Source organism: Osmerus mordax, chromosome 10 (assembly GCF_038355195.1).
Source record: "Osmerus mordax isolate fOsmMor3 chromosome 10, fOsmMor3.pri, whole genome shotgun sequence".
Taxonomy (NCBI): Eukaryota; Metazoa; Chordata; class Actinopteri; order Osmeriformes; family Osmeridae; genus Osmerus; species Osmerus mordax.
This window is the reverse complement of record NC_090059.1, coordinates 9,809,114-9,835,029: the sequence shown is the minus strand read 5'-3', so window position 1 is coordinate 9,835,029 and position 25,916 is coordinate 9,809,114. Positions and strand designations below refer to the sequence as shown.

At 45.4% G+C, this 25,916-nt stretch overlaps 1 protein-coding gene across 1 annotated transcript; it reads right to left on the bottom strand.

The window, feature by feature from the left end:
* Window positions 1–9,013: 9,013 nt before the first annotated feature.
* LOC136950936 (SH3 and cysteine-rich domain-containing protein 2-like) lies at window positions 9,014–25,692 on the bottom strand. Its single transcript, XM_067245461.1, has 11 exons — window positions 25,594–25,692; window positions 18,330–18,672; window positions 17,454–17,548; window positions 14,289–14,373; window positions 12,553–12,665; window positions 12,368–12,431; window positions 11,719–11,774; window positions 11,267–11,355; window positions 10,545–10,596; window positions 9,451–9,588; window positions 9,014–9,112 (listed from the first exon to the last, which is right to left on the bottom strand). The coding sequence occupies exons 1-11, from the start codon at window positions 25,690–25,692 to the stop codon at window positions 9,014–9,016; spliced, it is 1,233 nt and encodes a 410-aa protein (XP_067101562.1).
* Between the last annotated feature and the right edge of the window lie 224 nt (window positions 25,693–25,916).

Sequence of the window (25,916 nt, the reverse complement as noted above, 5' to 3'; positions counted from 1 at the left end):
ACACACTTAACAGCTGTAGTGGGACACACATTTTGACCTAGTTGTGCATTGAGGTCAGAGGAGAAGTTTGACAAGTTTGAAATACCTCTGAAAGTTCAAAACACCCTTTCCTGTGTGTTTCACATTGACTTTGGGGTCCATTTCTATAGTCACTGAGTTGAAGAAAGTAGTTCAAAGTGCAGTAGGAAGGATGCCTAGTTTTTTAAGTACTAAAAAAGTTTAGGTGGCGAGGCCCATGGTGTAATCCCACACATTTTAAAGATGTATCTGAATTGAATGGAAACAACATCAATACTTGCTAGACAGGTGTGTCTATTGGCATTTTTACCCTACCATTCATCTTAACCACATCAGGGAAACGCTCGCTGTCCCCTGAGCCTCTCCCCCCACTCCCTTGGCAACAGACAGATGTTCCCTGCCTGTCAGTGACTGCTTTATGACCGTTATTACGCTTCAACTTGTTTTCCTTTTCAGCCCGCGCCTTTTTCTCCGAGCCAAAGACAGGTGATAAAGCCGCAGACGGCGCGAGTCTGACGGCTGATCGCTGATCCTGGTACGCGGGCGTCGTCGACAGTGAGGGGGCTGGCTTCGGCAGCCTGTGCTCCTGTCAGGGAAATTAGACCTTGGGTTCCCTGATGTGCCATCCAGTCATTTTCGCTTTTTGTCTAGGGGCTTGAAGGATGCTTTTCTTTTTTGGTCCCCCGGAGAAGGTGTGACTGACGTGTTCGCTGACAGATCTGTCTGTAACCAGGAGAGGCAGGGACAGCATTGTCTGTGAGTCTGGAAATACTGTGGGAGTATTCATATAACGGGAGAATTTGTGCTTGGACATGGTTTTTTGATGTGGAGAGGACTTTTGGGAATGATAGTGTAGATGCTGACTCTGTTACCAGCGTCAAATGAAAAGGGATGAGGTGTTTATTTACCTTTTCACCTCAGCCAGTCCCCTCAGTATTCGTTCTCAGTCAGTATTCAAACATAGCAATACTGTCACTGTGGTAGGCCTACATAACAACATAAGAACAAAAAATATATGTTTTGTTCAAAGTGTGTAAAAGTCAAGTACTCTATACTTCACATGCTATTTTATGTCTGGTGCTTGAGACGCTAGGTTGAATTCAAACTCCCTAGCATGACACCCTTCTTGAAGGCCATCCAGGCAGACGGTTGCAGGCGATAATAGTACTCCATGTGCAACATCCTTGAACACACAATAGTGTTCAGGTCTGTAAGCACTTCAAACAGCAAAATATGAATATTGACCCCTTTGAGGTGTTTCACACTTGTTGTACAACTGTTGGAATCTACAGGCCTTATGCAGCTTGGCTGTTTACAGTATTTAATCGCTATCAAATGTAAAGTGTCTACCAAGGGCTATATTTGGAATATAATGCCATATGGATAGAGGTATGGGAAGGATTATGCCCTGAGAGACTTTGCGATAATCAAGTGAGGATGCAGGCCTTTTAGTTTTTTAACTCAATTGACTTCTTGAAGTCTGAGTCTTAATAGGATTGGTTTTGAGTTAGAGAGGGGGAAGGAAAGTGAGAGAGTGTGGAGTCTTTTCTATCGTGAAAGATTCAACTGTCACTTTGGATTAACAATAACACCCCCTATCATCTGAATGTACCTTCATTCAATCAATAGTATTCAATCAATAGACGATGAGTCTACACAGACGTGAGAACAGAAGTGGGAGACAGGAAAATGAAAACCCCATTAATTTAATTGAATCTTGACCTTAAAGTGACCAAGAGAGTGACGGTTCACCTTACCTACCTCTTTTCAATCCCTCTCATCCCCTCACACACAATCCTTCCATCCCTCCCCTTTCCGCCTCTTTATTGTAATCTCCTCACATCCGCCACCTCTCTGTTTGATTCCTCAACGAAAAAACTGGAGTGTGTTCCAAAGAGAAGCAAGAGATCTTATCGAATGAGAGCGTGGAGAATAGTTTGAGATTGGTTTTTCTCTCTCTTGTCTCTTCTCCCTCGTTCTTGAGAGGGATCAGGTAAAGGATTATTCCAGATCAGTGTCACAGAGATCAGGAATCAAGCAGAGGTCCACCTGAGCCCGAGGTAAAGCCTGTGTTCCTGGTGACCAGCAGACAGGCCTGCTGTGTACCTGACGTGTGTCTGGCTAAGTCCTTGGTGGTTGTCCAACCATCATTGCCCACTGACCCCTACTACTCCAGTCTATTGTTTGGCCTTCCGGAATCCTCTTTTTCGATTTTTTTTTATTGTGTTGTCGTTGTACGCTTTTGTAAGTTCCCCCATTGTGTTGAGTTACCATTTTCAGTTATGGGGTCTAGGAAACGCAGCAAGGGTAGTAGTAGACACTTTTAAAGGTCCATCCTTAATCCTAATCTCCTTCACAATTGGATTGAGTCACACCCACGACCTGTCTGATACAGTCACTTGGATTAAACAGGGTTTTGGATGTAAGCTTTGACCATTGACCCTATGTACTGTACCTAAAACATGAACCCAATTCATGGTGTTATATTGTTGGTCTACAAGTAAGTATTAAAAACTAAGTTTGATGTCACATTTACTGTAAATCAGAATCTTTCTCTTGTCCTCCTCGAACCTTTTTCACGTTGTATGTACATGTGCCTTTCACAAGAGGGGTGACACGAAGGCTCTGCTCCCAGTGGCCATTGTCACTGATTGACGGCTGTCGTCCCACACCCTTGCTTGATTTGGTATATCTCAGGCAGGGGCTCAGCACAGTCCAGAAGAGGACCTAGACTCGTGTGGCAGGAAAATACATTTCTTATCTTGAGTGGCTGAAGCAAGGCATGGCTCTGTCCAAGTCACATGGATCAAACAGTTGATCTGTTCCCCACCAATGTGACATTTTCATCCAAGGATAAGGTGGTGGGAAAGTATAACCACACAAGACTGAGCCAGTTTCAGGACTGGATACGCAGGAATCATGCCCTTGTTGTCAACACACTTCCCAGGACGCACTTCTGAGGTGCCTGACTTATGATTCCCTACCTTCAGTATTTATGGACGTATACCAAGGACAGTATGTTTATCTTGAAGTGTGGAATAAGCCAAGGTTACTCTCTCACCCCTTCTCACTCTCTCTCCCTCCTTATCTCACTCAATCTCCATCCCTCCTTTTCTCCCTCTCCCCCATCTCTCTCTCTCTCCATCCATCTCTCACTCACTCACTCTCTCTTTTTTGCATTGTAAAAATAGAATAGATAACTGTGTTTAGAGTGTTACAGAACAGTTTTACCACCTCTATTGGAAGGTTATTGAACTGAATGTCCAAACAAAGAAAACAATGTCGGCAGGAAATAACATGAGTATATTTAGTTCCTAAGGGTAGAGCAGCTGCAGCTAAGCGACAGTAGAGGTGGCTGAAAAATTAATATCCTCAGATGCACAAATGCAGCGTGACATGGGTAGAGTTGGGGAGAAAAGGGAGTCTCATGGATGCTAAATCCCTTTCTCTGCGACTTAATGGATTTGAACTCTGCTTTCAAGATTCCTTGAGCATGTTGAATACGGCCGGCTTCCACTGAAGGAACGGGGGAGGGAGGAGGAGGATGGTTTGAAATATACAGAGTACTTGGGGCAGGATCATTTTTCCCCAGGCAGTTTGGCCTTAAAGGCAGGGCCATGCACTCCTCTTCCTCTGAATGAAATCCATAAGGGCTCTGAGAGCAAACACTGTGGCTTCAAACACATTGTTTTAAAATGTAATAGTAAAGATTGAAAAAAACAAAAGTCAGAAGAGAATCCCTGAAAACATGCAGACCTGCCCAATGATCCAGTCTGTAGACAGTTGGAGAGGGAAGCTGGACAGCATAAAACATGGACAAACAACAAGTATGCAAAGTTAACGATCACAAGTAGAAATAAGGTGGGCCATAAAGCAAGACCAAGGTAAATATATATGCCTGTCATTATAGAATGAATTAAAGCCTACATTTAAAAAGTAAGCGATAGCCAGGGAGGAAGAGGAGCGAGCAGGGCTCTGCATCCTCCTCTAACGCCTGTCATTAATGCAGAGCAACACTGCCAAAGTGTGGAGATTAATCACCAGAGGTTTCCACGGTAATTAAACAAGCGTGCCCTCTCTACGTCCGCCAACGAGGCCACAGCCACCTGGGAGTGTGTTACAGCACCTAAAAAAGTGTGTGTGTGTGTGTGTGCGCGCAAGAGACAGAGAGAGAAAAAGAGAGAGAGAGAGAGACAGAGAGAGAAAGAGAGAAAGAGAGAGAGAGAGAGAGAGAGAGAGAGTGAGAGAGGAAGCAAGAGTGCCTTTGCAGGGCCTGTGCATTTAAGAGTGAGTAGAAGTCAAAGAGTGTGTCTCTGACTTTCTCATTCCCAATGCAGAAGGCCGTGCTCGAAGGTCAAGAAGTGAGCCTTATCCAAATTCAGGATGGTGCTCATTTATCTGGACAAGACATCTTTACGACCTTGTCCCCTCGTCCTCCAACTCGCCCTCCTTCAGTGGCTCTATAGTCATCTTTCAATGATCAGGTGGATAATTGTGTTATCAAAGGTACTAATGGTAGGCCACAGGTTTAGAATTCACACAAAGGGACTGGCAGATAAAAGGACTACTCACAATTAAAGTTTAATGGCTTAAGGTCTTCATCCTCCGTGAATATTGAACAATATTTGATAAGGCAGCCAAATATAAAATGCAGAGGATTAGCATGTTTTGATGGATTTCCTTGGGTGGCAAGGATTTACTATAATGTCCATAATACTGAATTCATCTTGAACACCCAACCATGTTCATACAGGTGTTTGGAACCTTTAGGTTATTCTGTGCCGTGTCACAAGCAGGTGGGCCATGTGCGCCCAACAAACGAAAGTTTCAAAGACTATCTTCCTATTCCTCCATCTATCCGAGGTCTTTCGTCTGTCCTGTTCAACCTCCGGGGCTGCTCAAAGTGTACGGCGCCAGTTTCGACTCCTCTATCTAATCCCAATGCACCCTGGGAGCTCTCTGTTTCCCCTCCTCTCTTTGAAGTAGGAACGAGTCCCCTGTGGCTCTCGTCCCTGTCACACGTGTGTGTGTGTGTGTGTGTACATCCTGAGAAAGCAGAGCGAATGACATAGACAGGAGATGGGTACATGCATTAAACATTCAGTCTCTGTGTACCTGTTTAATTTTTTATGAAGTCATTGGACAGTGGCCCGGAGGAATACAAACAAACCGCAATAACCCGAGAACTGGGCCGCAATCCACCTACATTTACATTTAGTCATTTAGCAGACGCTCTTATCCAGAGCGACTTACAGTAAGTACAGGGACATTTCCCCGAGGCAAGTAGGGTGAAGTGCCTTGCCCAAGGACACAACGTCAGTTGGCTTGACCGGGAATCGAACTGGCAACCTTCGGATTACTAGCCCAATTCCCTCACCGCTCAGCCACCGACTTACTCCCTACATAATAAAATCCTACACAATATATTTTCCCTTCTGGGCAGTCCAATCTGAAATGGAAGGTGGATGAGATCAAATGTAATAAGGGACTGATTTGAGAAAATCCTAAACGTAATCCTAAATGTGTATTCATGGTGGACAGGGAATGTTTTCCTCTTCTGCACACAGTATCTCACAAGATTGTTCTTACTCCAAGAAGTTCTGGCCTACTTATTTATAGACCTCTTTCTCTATGACAAAGTTATTTCCGTGGAAGAGTTATTTATAGTTGCATATTGTTTCTGTATCAAATGAGAAAATGAACAAATGGTTATATAAATAAAGACTGATATAAATGTAGCAATCCTATTTAGAAGCAGAACGTGGTAATTATACCCTTTCAGACAGACAGACAGACAGGGGAGAGTGAGAGATCTTGTGATCTCTTAAAGTTATTGCTTTGAAATGTTAACAATTAAAACACATAAAACCATGACAATTGGTGATTGCAAATAAGCTAGCCCTAAGAAAGAAGGTGTTCGCCATGCAAGGCATGTTCTTTGTATTCAAGATTGTTTTGCACTAAAGTGCTTAAGTGTGTTTGCATGTGTTCGTGCACCTTCCAGTCTTTTTACAGATGCAGATGCATGTAAATACCAGATATGCTGTTTTTGGAAACAACTGTTTCATACACATTCTGATACTTGCGTGCTTGTGGCGATGGTCCCTGTGTCTACATCTCATGGCAGGTTCTTTAAAATGATTCAAACACTAGCACAACATCAATACCCTGCAACCCCTCGGCACCACACACACACACACACACACACACACACTTGTCCTTCTTCTTTCTCCCTGCCTCTTTTTCACACACACACACACACACACACACACACTTTAGCTTTGCCTCTTGGCAAACTCTCTAGTTTCTAGCTTTCATGTTGAGCCAGTGAAAATGATCTGATAAGGGAGAGTTGATTACACAGAGCGATGCCACGCTGAACAAAGACAGTCCCTCTCATTTACACTACAATAGGGCCTGTTGCCAGCTAAATTGGCAGAGAGTGAGAGATGGAAGGAGAGCGAAAGGAGAGAAGGAGAGAGGTAGAGACTGAGAAACAGTCGGGGGGGAAAGGGAGAGCCGGTGGAAGATGAGGGTGAGCGAAGCGACGAGAGGGCGGGATGGACAGAGTCAGAGGTAGATGGAGCGCGTGGGAGTCATATGAGGGTTTGACAAGAACGTATACAGAATGACACTTCATTAGTGCCTCCCTCTTGCACGCACACATTTCTGTCCACTCACACAGACCCTCTCTCTCCCTCCCTCGCTCGCTCGCTCTCGAGCACACACCCACGCACCCGCCTGCCAGCTCGCCGTCTCGCCTGCCAGCAGCTCCTCCGTCGACAATTAGTTTAATTGAGAACTAATCATGCTATTTGGGTTCATTAAGAAAGGAGCAAACTTCCTGGATGCTACAGAATCATCGTACTGTAGCCTGAGATCAAACCCTTGTGTACACATATTGCACATCATCAGCTTGTTGGCTCATCACAGGTCTGCTAGACAGACAGGGGCTGGAAGGCTTGGTGAGGCTTTGAGGTTAAGTTGTCAATTAAACTTTAAGACACAATATCAGGGTGCCAGAAAAAGAGAAGATATTGTCTTTTGCTCCATATTTTATTTCAGGTTTATTGAAATGTTTGAGGGTTGAATTCCAGCTAGCAGTGCAGAAACAGTGAATAATGTGTTACCAGTGACTACTTTCCTGAGTCAATATTTGTCCACAGTTTCATAAAGGATGGTCATGATTAGGGTTCACACATGCTAAACCAATGTGTCCCTGAAACCCATACATTACCAAGGATGCTGAGGATTAAACCGTTGCTCAACATCCACACTGAGGGCGTATGGTCGACGGTACAATTTGTGAATACATACAGTGGTTAGGATTGAGGGAGAATAGAAAACGTGTGATTGCCTTACACTGGTGTGCATAGTGCTGTGATAAGTTTGTGCTGATTGGTCAGATATTGAGCTCATGCCATATAGGGGCAATAAACATTTTGGAGAAGCTGGATCCAGCACAGTTGATGCTGTAATACATTTAAAGTTGGTATCTTATTCCTATTTACACATAGTACACACAGTATATTACCAACAACGGTTATTGCCAGGTTTCATGTGGCCGCGCTACTGCCTTGTAATGTATAAATCATGATAAAGATAAATAAACAAGAATTAAATCTTGATACATGATATCAATCCATAAAAATTGATTTAAGACGCTCAACATTCATTTGGGCCACAGAGAAACCTTTGTTTTAAGATAGTCAGTGGAATACAACTCAATTGTCAGGCTGTGTGACACAGGACATCTGATCTAAAGAAGATCTGAAGAAAACCCTTTCAATTTACCTTTTGGAGTGAACTCTCTACCTTGGTTTATGTCTGAACATATCTGACTTTGCTACACCATCTGCTGTCAGAAGTACTGTATGTGTGTGTGTTTGTATGTGTGAGTGTGTGTGTGTAGAAGGGCACACTGGGCTTAGATATATGACAGTGGGGGAGAGTGTGTTTGCATGTGTGTGTGTGTGTGTGTGTGTGTGTGTGTGTGTGTGTGTGTAAATAGTGGATTGGTGTCAGAAGAATAAACCTAAGCTACGGAGTAAAGACAGCAATGACCCAGACAACTGAAAACCTCAAAATACTTGTCAGAGTGAGCGACGCATGCAACAGTACCCTTTCAGTTCCACCATTCCCGCTACAACTAGTCAGTCATCATAGGACCCTTGTGGCTTCTTTGTCCCCTGCAACCAACCTTGGTTTGCCCTTTGTGCTAAATAAATGGATTCACAGCGAGCTGGGCTGAACAGTCTCACTAGGGGGGTGTCAAGGTTCAGCCAAGAAAAAGTTCTGTTTGCACAAGCTGCTACAATGAAATAATGCTACCATCAAACAGACAAAGATACACCTCTTTGAAGATGGTAGCCAAATTTGCTGAGCTCAGAGACCCTACAGGCTCCAGGATCGGTCATTTTTGTTCTGCAGGGCTAGAGCAGAAGCAGGGTTATTGTATAGTCAGTGAGATATCCAGATTTCCTTTAGATCCACACAGGCTTTCACAGTTGTTTCCAATTCAATACCAACACTTGGCTGTCTTTGTCAATATGTGTGTGTGTGTGTGTACTGTAAGCGTGTGTTTGCCAGGCTATGGATACAACCACCTCAGTCTTTGTTAGTGTTTCTATTTGCAGTTGTGTGTGCTCTACGTGTGACCGGTACAGGAAAGAAGTGAGGTCAGCTACACCTCCAGCCTCCATCATCCTCATCCTTTCCTCTTTCCGGAACACTCCACATCTTAGCGCGAAGCAGCGGCCAAATTCACGGAGACTGGTTTCAGAACAACGTCCACCTTTCTTGTCTCACAACTCAAATCCTTTTTTGAGGGGTTGGGGCCGGATGGGCAGAGAGGGTGAGGGGGTGGGGGGGCTCCAAGTCATTGCCAGAGGAGCGGCAGACAGCGTTGAGGTGGTGAGGCCCACCTGGGAGCGCTAGCAGAGGGGCCTGGAGGGCAGAGTAGGTGTGGGAGAGGAGAAGCCCCCCCTGGTCAGAGTCAGATCTCTAGGAGGTACTTGGATGGGACCAAGCCTTTCTTCTTGCCACTGCTGAGCCTCAGGTACTCGTCGGTCTCCTCGTTCTTGCCCACACAGATCTGGGGGTGAATAAGGAGAGGGGGACCGTAGGATACAGAGAGGGAGGGGGGGGCAGAACGTTTAGAAGGAGACACGAGGGAAGGAGACACGAGGGAAGTGCGAGGGATGGATTCATGACAAGAAAATGGGAAATGAAAGGGTAGATGAGGATGGGAGGGGGAGAGGAGTGAGGTCGTCACTTTCATCTGCACGCCATTTAATATGCATGTGCAAAATGGGATGGACTGTGCACGCATGTGCAGAAGAATGGGGTTTGTGGAGAGAGTGTTCTGTATGTGTGAGTGTGCGTGTGTGTGTGTTAGATAGAGTGGCTTTTTGTGTGTGTGTCTCAGCTTACTTGAGACTCTTTTACAGTCATCTGGCCTTTCTCGCGGTTGCCATGGAAACCCTCCATGACCCTCCACACTCGTTCGCCAGGGCGTACCCTCTGCACAAAGTTGGCAGGGAAAAAGCCCACCTTGTCTTTGCTTTTCCCCTGTGTAAACACACACACACATACCACAGGCACACACACATACATCCCAAAGGCACACACACACATTCACACACAATACAGGCACATACACACATACACATACCAGAAAACTGTAAATCCTAGAAATATCAATTTGGTAATTCAACATATAAACAAAGACATTGAATTGATGTGTGTACAATAAAAGATAATTTCCTACACGGTTGTTTTCCCAGTTCTGTTTACTCTCTGATGTTTATGATTAAAACTAGAAAACGAGTGGTGACAGTCCTGTTGTTAAGGAGATGCTGTGGTCGTACAGTAGTAGATTAATGCATTGTTATTTGTTTAATATGTTTTAATTCACGCAGTCACCCAGTTAACCAAGGACATGGTCAGACTGCAAAACAAGCATCGGTCATTGATAAGTGCATTTTGGTTTAGGACTCTTAGTTCTGGGTGAGTGTGTGTCTGTTTACCCATTCTGAAGCTATGTATGCCTGTGTGTGTGTTTGTGTGAGTGTAAATGTTCAACAGGGATGCAAGTGTGTGTCTGAGTGTGTGTGTGTGAGTGACCGGGCAGAGTGTGTGTGTGTTCTATTTACTCTGTGTGTGTCTGTTTAGTGAGCTTGATGTCTGCTTTCCCCTCAGCTCAGCACACGCTCCATTAGGACGTCAAAGCCGAGGCTCATTAAACATGTATTAGAGCCAGCTCCGGACACTTCCTTCAACTCCTGTTCAGACTCAGCTGGAATATTTCCGATAGACGAAATATCCAAGTTGTGCCTGATTAAGCTTGACGGTCCACGGATAAATTGCACTTTACCACTGTATTGCACCCCATTAAGTTGAACTGAAAGACTTGGACAGAAATAGGTTAGCTTGATGGCTAAAAGTGAATCGAGTTGTTTTTGTTTTCTTTTATAAAGCGTTATGTAAGGAAGTTGAAAATGGAGTGCGGATGTTTTTCTACCTACCTTCCACCAGTCTTCGTTGGAGTCATCTATGACTTGTACCCTGTCCCCGGGTCTGAAGAAACAGAGAACGGGTTGTTTGGAACACCGGATTTTCTTAGGACATTTTACAGTGACTAGCTCTGTCAGACATTGGTTCCCATTAAGGACTACATACAAACCACACGCTGAGAGACATACATCATTTAGCCTGCACACACATACACATGCATGCACACACGCATGCACACACACACACACACGCATGCCTGCACACACATACACACACACACACGCGCACACACACACGCACACACACACACACACAGCTGCCTGTCCTTCCCAGCCTTGCGGCCCCCACTGTGTGCCAGCCATGTCTCAGCGCCCCAGTGTGAAGACAGATGGTGAGTGTGTGTGTGTTGGCGCTGTGCCCCCCCCTCCCCACACTTACCTTATCGCTGCAGTGAACTCACCCCCTCTCCCAACACACACACACACACACCTTCAACCCTTTCTTTTCTTTTCCCTAAGCCCAACCACATCTTTACATCCTATTTGAATAAATCCTGCACCACGTAATGCAGAATAAGTCATTTATTACTGGATTATGGTCATGTATTGAATTGTATACTTTCCCTATCCCCCATTTCCAATCAAACAGAGCTAGACACATACACACACACCCACACTCACACACTCACCCACACCTACACACAAACACACAAATCCTTGTGTCTTGAACTCACTGTAGCTCCAGGTCATTCTTCTCCTGGGGTAGGAACTTGTACAGAGCCACGTAGGTGTGTATGGAATGGACATCGATGCGTTTGGGAGTCTGGGAGGGGGAGACCAGAGAGTTCAGCACAGTGGTGGGCTTGATGCTGGAGCAGTCACACTGTACTGTAGCACACTCAAGAACAGTCAGAAATGCATCTGTTTCTTAGGCTAGCCAAAGAACTTGCTGGATTTGTCATAATGCTGTACCCTTGTAGTAGTTATCATACTGAATGCAGTACTGTATTAGAAACTGGGAGAATTACAGTCAGAATCACATGTGATCACATGAAATCAGAGTTTGCTGGTTGTCATGGAGAACAGAGGAAGAGAGATAAGGGCGAGAGGAGAGAGGGAATGGAGGAGCAGGAGGACGAGTGAAAGGGGAGGACCAGGAAGGAGGAGATAAATGCTTACTACTCACCTTCAAGCTGACCCTGTCTTCTGAATCGGCCTTCTCACTTTCAGGAGGGGTGAGATCTGGAGGGAGATGAGAGGAGAGGAAGTGTGTGCGTTTAAGAGTCAGAGAGGGTGTGTGTGTGTGTGTGAGAGAAAGAGAATTGTCACTTAGAGAATGGACCATGAGGTCAGTGAAAGTTTGCTCACTACTTAGAATATCAGCCACCATAAGGACAGGAGAATGACTGGACAAAAGACGGCACAACACACACACACAAACGCACATTCGCCCTATGCACAAAAGCATACGTACAGACAGACAACATCCTTCTCCGACAAGATAGCGTAGACAATCCTACACCCCCTCACTCCCAGCCAACCCAGTTATGTCAGCAAGCAGCGCTCCCTATGTAATAGATTAGTGTAATGATGGTGTGTAATGACAGCCATATTTCAGGAAATGGGACAGTTCACCGTTAGCTAGCAGTGCCCACCAAGTAGAACCGCAGTACAGATAGCAACAGAGAGCTAGCAGTGCCCACCAAGTAGTACTGTAGCTTAATACAAATTACTTTTTTATTAGTTGGATCACATACTGATAACAAGAGCAAAAGTTTCTGAACAGCAAAAAATAAAATTAAGAGGGTAACAGTTTAGAGGTGAAAGTAACTTACTTCCTGGTACAGACTCCTCTTCAGCTATTGGTTGAGATTCGAGGCCCTCATCAAATGTTTCATCCTATAGGAAACAAGGGACGAGAAAGGGAGATCGTTTGAGGATGTGCATAACTAGAATTTCAGCGGTGTCAATTGTTTTTATGTGTGTGTGTGTGTGGGGGGGGGGTTACTGTGTGTGTTACCTCTTGACAGGGTGACTCAAAGATACTGCTGAAGTTGGACCGGCTCTGCAGAGCCAGTGAGGTTCCATAGCGCAGTGCCTCATATACAGGGTCAACACACGCCTTGCCAGACTCTAGAAACACACACACACACATCTAGTGTTACAAGTCCACTTCCATGCATTTCACACAGTCTCTGTCTCTCCACAATATGCTGGCCACACACACACATACACAAACACACACACAGCTTACAATCTCTGTCTCTCCTCAATCGTCTGGCCGAATACTCACACACACACACACACACACACACACACACACACACACACACACACACACACACACACACACACACACACACACACACACAGAGAAAGTACCCAAAGTACATAAATATGCCTTAGCAGGGATGGTCGTCCACACCAGTCACAGACACACGTGCATTCAGGGACTGCGCGTTATGGAACAATGAAAACACTACACCTAGATGGTCGCAAAGCATAAATTCACTTATTACCAAGCATGGAAGCTTTCTGACGTGTGCCTTCATCAGTATGCAATGCAGCATCAGAGGCAAAGGCACCATTGGGAAGCAGTAAGCACACAGACTTCGTTATCAGGGTGAGAGAAAAAAACGCCACATTTACACATTCCACACACACACACACACACAATTGATCAGACTGGGAGAAAAAAAAACACATTTAAACATCCCCAGACACACACGAACACCACACATGCATAAGACAACTATTTGTCAACACAGTCACGACCAACAGCAAAAAAGTTATTCAATAGTCCGAATATTGAGTCTTCAGGGCTTTACTGGCATAGTCAAAGATGAGCTGGAGAAGGTAGACCTTGATGTCCACCTGAGAACAAACCTTGTGTTCTGTGCGCCCAGCACTAGCAGACGTGTACATGACAGGAAAGACAACTGGCTATTCTCACAGGACACAAGTGGTGGGGAGGTAAGGACCTCCACCTCGCATTGACTGTCTGGTACAGAATGAAGAAGCCAAAGCAATGATTTGACACGCACACACACACACTTGATCTAAGCAGAATGGGAATGACTAACACAGACAGACACAAACCTGACCAAAGAAGTGTGGAAATAGACGCACACACACACACGGTAATTCAAGTCTGAGGCTCTTAATCAGTTTGGAAGGCAGAGAAGCAGGGTCTTTTTAGAGTTTAGAAGCTGTTTGGAGTCAAAGAGTTTTGTGTGTGTGTGTCTGACAGCTGCTCTCACATTCACACACAATGTGCAGTGACTCCAGTAAGGATACAGAACTTCCTCCCTCTCTACTGGGGATCAAGAAGAGAGGGAGGAAGAGGCGGATTGGGAGGCAGCAAGTGTGCATGAGTGAGTGGGGGAAAAGAAGATGAAAGAGAGAGAGAGAGAGAGAGAGAGAGAGAGAGAGAGAGAGAGAGAGAGTGAGAGTTTGAGAGAGAGAGAGAGAGAGAGGGGAAAAGAAAGAAGAGAGGGGGGGGAGAGATAGGTATGCTTGTTCAAAGCATGATATTCTGGAATCTCCCAGCAAAAGCTTCTCAATCTTTAGCCCCAATATGCTTCCGAGGGCGTGAGTGAGATGAGGGACTAAATGTTCCTTGCGTGCGCGTGTGTGTCTGTAGAAGAAGTCCTTGTGCCTGGCACTACTAACAGATCAACAGTAACTGAGAGGACAAACCGGAGGAGGAAAGCAACACACACACACGCACGCACACACGCACGCACACACACTTACCTTGTGCTGTAGGAGCTTCCTTGACCACTCCCAACATGTCGTTGGTTAGAAGAGGAGAGCTGAAGTTCCGCTTGAAGGCTCCCGTCTGGCAGAGCAAGGAAGGACAGAGATAGAGAGGACAACGGAGATGTATAAATAGACGTTTGTTCTCGTCTGAATGCAATCCGAGTAGATGAAACCTGAATAATACAAAGGTCAGGTATTTTGTCCTCAGTAAATGGATAGTCCTGTGGTTTCTGGCGGGACGTTGATCGGAATGGATGCTTTTTAAGGGTTGTGTGTGACTGTGTTTGTTACTTGCAGTGAGTGGACACAATAGCGTTCTAAGTTTTCACCATGTGTGTAACGTGTACACAAATACATATGTGTCCCTTTGTTACGTGTTCATCCCCACGTGTTTCCATTGTGTCGGATGGGTGTCTGACTGTTCACTGTACATATGTGTCTGAGAATGAGTGTATATTGTGTTTTTTGTTGTTGTGATTTTGAGTGGGTATTACCTGTGTGTTTTTGTTTGTGTGTGTGGGAGAGTTTGAAGTGGATGGGTGGATGCACAAAGCGGACGTTGACAGGACGTGACAGTCCTCACCACAATCTCCACCCTCTGGGTCACTGTGAGTTGAGGACCACATGTAATGCCGGGGTAGACTTGGACTAGTGGAATGCGATTGCTGGCTGTGCTCTACCTTGCTTGAACCGTACCTGTTCATCTCTGCACACTTCTGATTATAGAAACACACAGTTCTTACAATCCCCCGACTGGCTGCACACACCAAAGTCATGGTGCTGTCGTTTGACATGAAAATCAAAGTACCCCAGCAGCTATGGAAAGACGTTCTTTCCCCGCAGACATGAGAGGGTGCTTCAGATGTAGTAACAGAAACAAGCTGTTAAAAGTACTGTTTTTGACTGCAATGACGGCAAAGTTTTGGTATCCAGTTCTGGGGAATCTGTAAAACTTTCCACTTTAAAAGAGCTCAGCAGACTGGTTTGTTTTGTTTTGTGTTCTATTTTATTCTATTTCTATTCTATTCTATGGCTGAAGAACCATACCATGTAGACAAAAAAAGCTTTTTCAGAAAAGCTGCCAAAGTCTAAAATACGGCTGAAAAGCCCTCTTCTCGTGCTCACTTTATCAAAATAAAGCTTCTCTTTCCGAGAACATAAATCATAAGGCATGCCAGCTATCCTTCCTGGATCAGATTTATCTCTCGTTTACCCGGCACCTGAAACATAATAGATGTGTGAATGCCTCGGTGAGATTCTGATAAATGAGAGGCAGAGCCGAAGTCTGCCAGCGAGCGGGCCTGAGGTGCACAGGGAAGGCAGGAGGGACTCATTCCAAGACTACTACTACTAATAATAATAATATCTGGGCATTCTGCTCTTCTTTGCAGGTTCACAACAGACACGTTCAAAATTAGGTAAGACAAAAAAGATTTTTTTTTAAAACAGATTAAGGGAATAATGATGGGATCTTACCCATGATTCAGTACTCACTCACCATTACCCCTCAAGCCCAACTTGTACCAGCACATAATCCCTTTTCTGAGGATAGGACTGAATGCACCTTGGATGATTGTCCCTCCGAGGTAATTTAGTATGCCAGCCAGATGTTGAACTGATTGCGAATTTAGAATGCATGAGTCGACAAACACACTTTCACCCTGGTCTGGCCAGAAACTACACTCTTATTGTTCAATTTGTGTCTTATATTGTACATGTGTTTGCTGTGAAAATATTAATAGCCATCCATGTCTTCTTAAATATACTTTAGGCTCACTTGTAATACAAGTGAGCCTAAAGTATGCTGTTCACAATGTTTCCCATGCACCTCTCTATTGGTTAGTGTGTGTTGTTAATGAATCACTTACTGTCTTGCTCCCCTTAAGCTTTTACAAAAAATACTTGTGAGCAGTTTGTATTTGTTAAATCATTTTCAGTTTAGCTACATTCAATAGACAGGGCTACTTCATCTGATGTTAAACATTCTCCACATAACTCATGAGTCAATTACGCCTAATCAAAGGAAAAGGAATAGCCCCGTGGGAGCACTTTTGCATAAGCTGAGGAAATGACACCAACATTCATTACACCCCTTAACCAAAAAGAAACAGAAAGCCACCAACCTTAGGCTACATTTGAAATAAACTAGCTGCTAGCGTGTGCTAGCATCTCTCTTCCAGTTCTTCAATATGTCTAATCCCTTGCTTTGATGACTGTGCGGTGTGGACACACGAGGCCTGGCTCCGGCCTGGCATGTCGTATCCTCGAGGGCCCACGTGCGCCTCAAACACAGCAAATTTCACACTGAATTAGCCACAGCGGCTGGTGCAGGGAGATATTGATTTTCCGAGCGACTTGAGAGGAGAGTAAGGAAAACACAGAATTTGGGATGGGGTATGCGGGGGGGGGGGGGGGGGGGGGGGGGTAAGGGCGGGGAGCGGGAGGGAGTCGGGGGGGCGGGGCAAGGGAATAAATTGGGACCCAAGCTGATATCAGTCTCTGCACTTTTGGCTTATGTTTCTCATACAGAACATCTGATACTTTTTACACATTCCTCCCATCTCTCTCTCTCTCTCTCTCTCGCTCTCTCTCTCTCTCTCTCTCTCGCTCTCTCTCTCTCTCTCTTCTCTTTCTCCCTATTCTTCTCAACCTCTCTTTCTCTCTCTAATTCTTTTGCTCGGTCCACTTTGTCTTTTTATATTTCCTCCAACGCTTCAGGAAAAGGTCTGATCCGCTCCGAAGTACGCTGGCGCAGGGAGTTTGAGTCTAAATGCACTGATCAGACTCCCCACCTCCTCCCACACATCTGAGTCAACTGAGAGACAATTAAGGCTACCAGCTGGTTCCTGCCTAGCTGAAACAATACCTACTGCATAATCAACTAGCCTCTGGAGAACTGTTGTTTAGCCAGTTCATATATCATGGTTGAGTTGAAATGAACAAGAGGACAAAAAAAAGGAATAAAAGAAAAAAAAGTCCACTACGGGTCTTGGTGATGGTTTGATCTCAAGTTCTACCTTGCAATTTGTACTCCTTTTTCTGTTTACATTGGCTGCCTATAGAAGACAATGTATATAGACTGTGAACTGTGTTTGGAAGCTATGCTTATTGGTACTAGCATTTGGTGAGAGACTGTGGTGGGGAGAGAGCTGGGTTTACCTTGCCAGTGCAGGGCTGCTGGGATAGCTCGGAGGAGCACCAAAGGTGAGCTCCTAGCTTGCAGGCTTTACAGCGCAGCGCCTGTTTGGAGTTTCCTGCAAACACACACATGAAGGACACCCACGTTAAAGAAGAGTATAAACGAATATTAGCAGCATCCTGTGCAATAAGAGGTATCAGTGCATACTGTATGGTATGACAGCACAAGTGATGACAGAAGTCATTGATCTTCGATCAAGAACAACTATCCATCATGATTGTATACATGGGCTTCAATTGGAGCTCCACTTGGGTGCTTTAACAAGATGTTCCACAGATAGACAGCTTTGACTTTAGCTAGCTACTGACCATCTGGGTTTACAATGGGAATACATGTAAGACTCATGGTTTAAAGATTGCTAATGTATGGTTGAACACACTAGTAGACAACAAATCTTGTCACCATTGTCACCATGGATCATGTGTTTGCGCTGTACTGCAAAACACGTTGCTGCATTCTGTTACTATACACTACCGTCCCTTTGACTCTAGGATGGCAGGACCAGGGTGGAAGCGAATGGCCCACTGTGTTGTGCCTGAGCCTTCAGAGGACCTACCCTGGATCATGTGCCTGAGCCTTCAGAGGACCTACCCTGGATCATGTGCCTGAGCCTTCAGAGGACCTACCCTGGATCATGTGCCTGAGCCTTCAGAGGACCTACCCTGGATCATGTGCCTGAGCCTTCAGAGGACCTACCCTGGATCATGTGCCTGAGCCTTCAGAGGACCTACCCTGGATCATGTGCCTGAGCCTTCAGAGGGCCTACCCTGGATCATGTGCCTGAGCCTTCAGAGGACCTACCCTGGATCATGTGCCTGAGCCTTCAGAGGACCTACCCTGGATCATGTGCTTGCACTGCTGACAGCAAGTGGGCCGGCGGAACACATGCTCCTGGAAACAGTGGGTTTTGCTGGGCTGAGCCAGGGCCTGGACGTGGGCCTTGGAGGACGTCGAGAGTGAGGGGCTGACGGAGGGCGAGTGGGACGAGAGCGAGGGGTTGGGACTGATGGACGGCGAGATGGACGGCGACCGCTCGGCGGCCGGAGGGGACTCCTGCGGCGAAGGCTCGGTGATGAGGGTCGAGGGGAGGCGGGCTTCGCCGTTCCGCTGGAAGAAGTTGTCCACGCTTTTACTGCGCATCACCGACTTTAAGGAGAGAGAACGCTTCAGTCTCTGGAGCTGTGGACCAAAGAAAATGGTTTGTTTTACATTGGAGTAGAAATGCTCCAATATATACCATGGTGCTGTTATTCACAATGGTAACAAAATCTGTACTATTACTATGTTTTTTAGGAAGGTTTTTCTCCACAGAAAATGACACATTTGTGGCTTAGAGTACTTCCAAGACATCAGCCAAGGGTTTAAGGCTTTTCCAAATCAAAACTGGAAAAAAAATGGGAAATATCGATATCCTGTATATTAAAACAATATTGTAATTTCTGGCAATTAGGATGAACAGAATTCCATCTACATGTAGGTCAAGTAACTGGCGTCCGACGTTAAGTGCTTCCAGCAGCCTGCTTATGCCCTCTGGTTGACCTTCACCTGCCAGACTTGGCATCTCCTCTTTCATCTTCTGCTTTTCTCCTTCTCCGTTTGGATCAGAAATGTGCTGTTCCTAGCAAATCCTGGCAACTCAATATCCCTTAAAATTCAGATTTGATTAGTTTTATTGAGCGGCCTGCTCCCCCACACTTGAGGCATTGATGCACAACAAAGACAGTGTTTATATTTCACTCAGACTGCCCCACTACCACCCCCCCTCACCTCCCGTTTCCTGCGGACTTGCCAGGAACTGATCTTGGCCGCAATAATGAGATGTCACTAATGACAACAGATTACGGGGAGTTGGAGGCAATGAGCTCCAATATTTGGTGATAATAAGCGCCACGGACCTAAGCACCAACAGAACATGAGGCGTGAGGGCGAGTGAGTGATATACAGTGGAAACCAAAACAAAACAGTTAGTTTCAAGTGATTTTTATCATATTAGACACATTTGGGGGAACATATGTTTTGTTTCTCTGCATGATTGTTGTGTCTGTGGTGTACACAACTGTGTGTGTGTGTGTGCTTGGGTGTGCCATCTCCTTGTGTCTCTGTAGCATCTGTATATTTTCTCAGCACCTGGGAGAAATTATTGTAGCCTGTGTGCGCTTCTTCTTGGAAAGGATCATCAATAATGTTGAGTAGTTTCCTCTTTTCTTCCCTAAAGCCATGGATTCACTAACGCCAATTAGCTTGAGTGATGAACAGAGCTCTCTCTGTTGACCCATTAGTGAGTGTCTCTTGCAAATGTTTTTCTTGTGGGAGCTGTAGCCATGCTCGCTTTAATGTCTTTTTTCAGGTTGACTGGTGGACTAATCAAATAGGCTATTTCATTTTCCTTTCCACCACAATGCGTGCCCCCATTTGACCTTGGTAATCTATTTCTAGCTCTTCCCAGTCTACGGATTTTTATTGCTGCTTTTATTTATTCTTTTCATCTGTGAACTTATAAAAATAAATTTTTGTCACAATGACCTGAGTAAACCTCAAACCAATGTCCTTTCTGAAACGCAGTTGCCTGCTGTCTCTTTACCTTCGCACAAAGAGCTAGATCACAGGCCTCCTGTAAAACACCTGCATACATATTCAACTGTCTCTAATGAATAACCGCAATGACAGCACAGTTAAGCACCTCCGAGTATTAATGTTGACGCAGTTGTGAATTCCATCAGGGTTAATCACCAGACTGTTAGGTCTGCATTTTTCAGCAATGTCTCCTTAATTCCACGGGTCTTTGGTTTGGGCTAAAGTGCTGTCACATTTATGCAGAGGCAGTGGGTAAAGCACAGTGGCTGGTCCCATGCTGTGCAGAGATACCAGCTGTGAACAAGAGGGCACAGTGACAGACAGGCTCCTCCCATGGGCGCCTTCACACCTTGGCACCAGCCCCCCAGAGAGCCCGAGGCATCTGACTCATAACCGCCGCAGTGTTCGGCGTTCACATCGGGGCCCAGGGGTGCGTGGATGCGTTGGGGGGGGGCGGGGGGGGGGGGGGGGGGGGAGGTTTGTTCAGGGGGAGGGTTGGGGGTATCGGGTGTGAGATGAGGCGTGGAGGTGTCAGGGGCGTGGTGGTGATCGTGTGATGACGAGTGCAGTTTTAACTTTGTGGGGGTGCCTATTCATGAGCCGAAAGAGAAACATGCCTGCCACTTAAATTTGCCTCGATGCCCATTGTCTGTCCAACCCCCCCCCTCCCCTCTACCCCCCCCCCCCCCCCCCCCCCAAAAAAAAATTAATGGGACAGAAGCAGGCCCTTGGGGACCGCCAACCTTGTCAATCCCAACAGTGCTTCTTTGCTCTGCTATCTCTCCCTCAGGTGCTGTAGAATCTATTTATGGCTCCCAAACCCAGAGCGCCATCTCTCTTTGAACAACTGACAGCAATTAGCCTAACAGACAGAGTGAGCAGGCGATAGGGAAAGAGACAGAGCAGGAGAGGGAGATAGATAGCAGTAAGGCCACAATGAAGGGGAAAGAGAAAGCATGGGAGAATGAGAGCGAGAGCCAGAAAGAGAGAGAGAGTTAACAGAGAGGCGGTTAGACAACAAGAAGACTAGGCTGGGAAATATTTCCTCCCTGTTTTCTCCCCTTCCCCTTTGAGGACCCAAACAATGCACCCCGGCCCTGACCCCCCCCCCACACCACCCCACCCCATAACCCCCCCCACCCAACCACCCCCACCACCCCCCCCAACCCCCTGAGATGGGCCGACAGTGCCAGAGCAGAGCAGACGTCCCGGCCTTGTACTCTGCCTGTTTGAAGGCGTGTGCTGCACAGAGATGTTTGGTGGTGCTATTTATAGCCCGGTTGTGAGATGCATGGATAAATTAATGATTACAGGGAGAGGTGTTGTTCACATGGCTTGCCTAGGAATGGTGAGGTTTCAAGATACTAGGAAACTGCTTCCAACACAAACTGGCTTTATAAAAATCTCTTTATAGCGACTGTCCCAGTAACAGGTAGAGAGGAGAATTTGTTTTTTTTGAGGGGGGGATTGTGTCTGTTTCAAGTGATGATACTGTCAAGACATAATATTAGTTATTAAATGGTGCTGCATGTGATGGAACTTCTTAGACAGTTCATTACTGATATGGCTGAACGGAACAAATTCGCAAGCACAGATCCAATCAGTGCTTGATTCAAAGATGTCCTGAAAAGGGAAGGTTTCACAGGAATGGCTCATAGTTTGTGGAGAGCTAGTCCAGTCGATGAGACAAGTGGAGGGTTTCCGCTTGTGGAAGGCCTTCTTATTCTAGCATTGTTCATGTGTCTTACTATTCTAGGTTGGTCTTTATTTAGCACAGCATTGCCTTCTATAATGAGCTGTTCATATGTTAGCATGGTGGTTGTTTGAGAGTGTTGTGGCGAAGAACGTGTAGATCCAAATACAGCAGTTCAGAAGGCTTATCTCGTTCGTAAGCAGCTTAAGCAATTAGCATGAGGTAACAGCGGTCTTTGATGTCTCTGGAATACATAAACTCGACAGTCATCAATCTGCGAATCGGGCGACTGGCAGGGTGAGGGGATACGTCACCACTGTTCACATCTTCTCATGGCTTTCACACCCAGGAACACAGATGGGTGCACACACACCTCCTATTAGCTGAGGTCCAAGTCTGCTAAGGAAAGCCCAAGTATTCTATTGTACTACAAGGGATGTTAGTGTCCTCACACAACCTTTCACTTTTAAACTTCAACCTCATGTCAATACTTCTTTCAAACTGATATTTCATCCAATTTAGTTTAAATTTGGAATATGAATTCAAAAGCAATGCTTTTAGAATATAGACATTTAGTATATATTGTGGGGTGTGCTGTATGCATTCAACACAACTCTTCAAAAGAAAGATATATTAATCTGTCTTTTTTCTGTGTGTGCCAGCCTTTAAACCTGCCCACTGTATTGTTTCAATTTTCCCCACCTTGTAAAGAACATCCCAACTCAGCTCTATTCTGTAATTAAACCACAAAAGGTCACTTCTGTTTATCCATCTGTTTTCAGTCTTCACGCTGACTATGCAAAGACCTTTCTAGGTCAGAGTCACCTTTTAAATATTGTCATTATGAGCATAATAGAGACTATTTTTTTTTTGTATTGAATGACTGAATTGAGCTTTTCTCCTCTCCTCTAACGCCGCCCCTACTGTGTGCTGTGAATGAAGTAACCTTTATGCTGGAGCTCAACTCACGGGGAGAGAAATGAGGAGAAACCAGATATCACGTATACAGGAGACAAGAAGGGAAAGAGAAAACGTTTGTTGGAACTGCAGCATGTGTTTGCTATCTCCCTTCCATCACCTCATTATTTCCTTGCCAGTGTGTCTCTATTTCCAGCATCTCTCTCTGGCTTCTCTCGTTTCCTGTCTTCGTATCGTTTGCGTTCCCTGGATCGCTCTCCACCCCTTTACTCCCTCTCCCTCCACTCCCCGTCTACCTTCCCTCCCTCTATACTTTTACCATCCTCTGGTGTGTGCCCCCTGTTGCTGTCCTTAAGGACACCTCCAACCTGCCAAAATCCCAGCGAATCGCTATCCGGGGATTTAGAGAGGTTGAGGAGGAGAGGAAGATGAGAAAGACCAGGAGGGGAAGGGGAAGGCAGGGAGCAAAACATGAGAGAGATGGAGGGACGAGGAGAGAGAGAACAACAGATAGACTAGATGGAAGAACAGATAAACATGGGTTTGGATTCAAGCCTAAAAAAGAGAGAGATGGGAAACAGTTTGACAAAGAAACAAGAAACGGGTTGAGACAACAGGACAAAATCAAGTGAGCAGCTAAATGGAGTTCCATACAGAGGCACGCCGGCATCATAACTTTTTCACTCATAAAAGTGTCTCTGTGTTCATTGCTGAACTGATGGGCCGTGTAAAGAGGGCCTGGTACTCTGCACATTCAGCAAATTCACCAGCTACACCAGCTAATAAAAGAAGTGAAATACGAAAGAAAGGGACTCAGAAGCAAAACTGTACATGTTTCTACCCCCGCTGTGTCATGGACCTTTCAAGTGGACTCGTCTATTTGAAAACCTCAACATAATCAACCCAGCCTTCAGAATGTAAAAAAGAGAAGTGGAAAAACGATTACATTTACATTACATTTAGTCATTTAGCAGACGCTCTTATCCAGAGCGACTTACAGTAAGTACAGGGACATTCCCCGAGGCAAGTAGGGTGAAGTGCCTTGCCCAAGGACACAACGTCAGTTGGCATGACCGGGAATCGAACTGGCAACCTTCGGATTACTAGCCCGACTCCCTAACCGCTCAGCCACCTGACTCCCTAATATATATATATATCCATTAACTTCTCACTGTCTTACTTTGAGAGGGGCACTAAAGGCCAGCGGGCTCACCTGAGAGAGCTATGAGAAGGACAGAGTGGTAAGCAAGAGAACCAGCCGGAAAGGTGAGACCGGGGGAGATCCAGAGCAGAGAAAGAGAGGGAGTGATGCAGAAAGACAGAGGACGGAAAAGAAAGAGAGAAATATAAGCTGAGGAAGACTGAGTATGCGAGACAGAGAGAGGAACAGAGAGGCACAGCATGAAAGACGGATGATTCTTCCAGCCTGTGGCAACACAAAACCCTCTCTCTCTCTCTGTCTCTCTCTCTCTCTGTCTCTCTCTCTCTCTCTCTCTGTCTCTCTCTCTCTCTCTCTCTCTGTCTCTCTCTCTCTCTCTCTCTCTCTCTCTCTCTCCTCCATTTTCCCCCTCTTTCTTTTGGAAAGGGAACACGGCTGCCGGGGTCTTGGCAGAGAGAGCAACATGGAGTGGGGGCTTTTGTTTTGTTTTCCGCTGTTGTCTTGTCCAGCCAGCGTTTCATCTGAGTGATGACCCAGCTCCAAGCCAGACAAGAGAAACATCTGTTACCTGATTAAGTCATAAATTTTCTCCCCTGCCTGGACCAGCCCACCCTCTGCCCCAGCCCTGATCAACAGCGGACCCTCCCATCCTCGCGACGCTGGGGGGGGATGGGGGGGGGGGTGGCTTGGGGTGCGTTGGGGTTGAGGATAATGTGGTGCCTGTTTGCTGCTGACGTTTTAGTTGGAGATGTTTGTTGGTTGTATAGCTGACACTCAAGATGTCTTTTCTTAATTGTTTTTACTGTCTAGATTATATACTGTAGGTATTGTTAAGCATACTTCCATTTCACTTTAATAAATACTATCATGTGAGACTGTGAAAAAATCTGACTTCACAATATAAATTGCCTACTCTCACACTATTTCACTAAGAAAATAGACGTTCAGGGAACTACATGTGATAATTACTAACCACAACATGTTTTTGAACATGCCACACTAAGGGCTATGATCCATTGATCTACAACAGAGCAAGTTGACATAGTGAACCTCTCATAATCACTTTAACTTCCATTGCACATATACAAGGGGTTTTAGGACAGGGGCATCCAGTGATAGTTTTGGGTGCTTGGAGAGTTGAAGCAAAGCTGCTCTGCTCAAGTACAAACCTTTGGGGTGACCAGATCCAGACTGGCCCTGGAGCTATGTCTACCAGTTCATCTCACACATATATACACATACACACACACACACACACACACACACATCCTCGCAGACACACACAGACAAACATACAACACAGTAACAGCAACACTTTGTGGCTACATTGTACATTCCTCCTGTCATAGACATTGTCTGAAAAAAGGCTATATATTTCCTGGTTGTGATGCTATACTTTAGGATTTCAGGAGCTAATCTGTGAGGTGTTATCTCCTGTAATACTATCACCCATAGGTGGCATGTGTCAACATTAGTTGAAAAGTTTGACATTTCTATGGCTTCACTACATGTTATACTACATATTGAATCTACCTCTCACCTTACACAACCCGTGAGTAGTCTGCAAGGATCACCATGCAGAGGCTGTGCTGAGCCTAATAGGGTTACATAAGTGTACTGTTGCTTGTAACTTGTTGTCCCCTGCATTTTGTTAACACGGGGTCTTCGACTACAAAGATATATAGAATTCATGTCAAGAACATTCTTATCAATTCACAGGGGGGTTAGGGGGTAGCAGGTCGAGTGAGTTCCTTACCTTTGATTCGGGTTGTATAGGCACCGTTCCCAATGAACGCTGGAGGTCCCGGTCTCGATTCTGTGGTTCATTTTCTTTTTCACTAATTTCCGTCATCATGTGTCAGAAAAACACTTTATCGTTTGCAAATATGAGGTCAGACGTCAATGTCTCTTTTTATTTATCTCTTCGAAATCTTTAGTTGATATGGTGTCATGTAATGCCTGTGCATTACGTTACAAACACGCATCAAACGTACAATAAGAACAATATCCCTACTGTGAAAAAGAATGGGCTATTATTTCTTTTCAATACCTCAATTAACAGGAGGGGTTGAGCTGCGA

Excerpts from the sequence above, each read along its gene's own strand:
- LOC136950936 (XM_067245461.1), bottom strand. The coding sequence starts at position 25,692 with ATGATGACGGAAATTAGTGAAAAAGAAAATGAACCACAGAATCGAGAC. Across the intron at positions 17,549-18,329 it reads GTGCAAGCACATGATCCAGG|GAAACTCCAAACAGGCGCTG; the intron begins GTAGGTCCTCTG and ends GTGTGTTTGCAG. Across the intron at positions 11,356-11,718 it reads AAGACAGGGTCAGCTTGAAG|ACTCCCAAACGCATCGATGT; the intron begins GTGAGTAGTAAG and ends TCCCCCTCCCAG.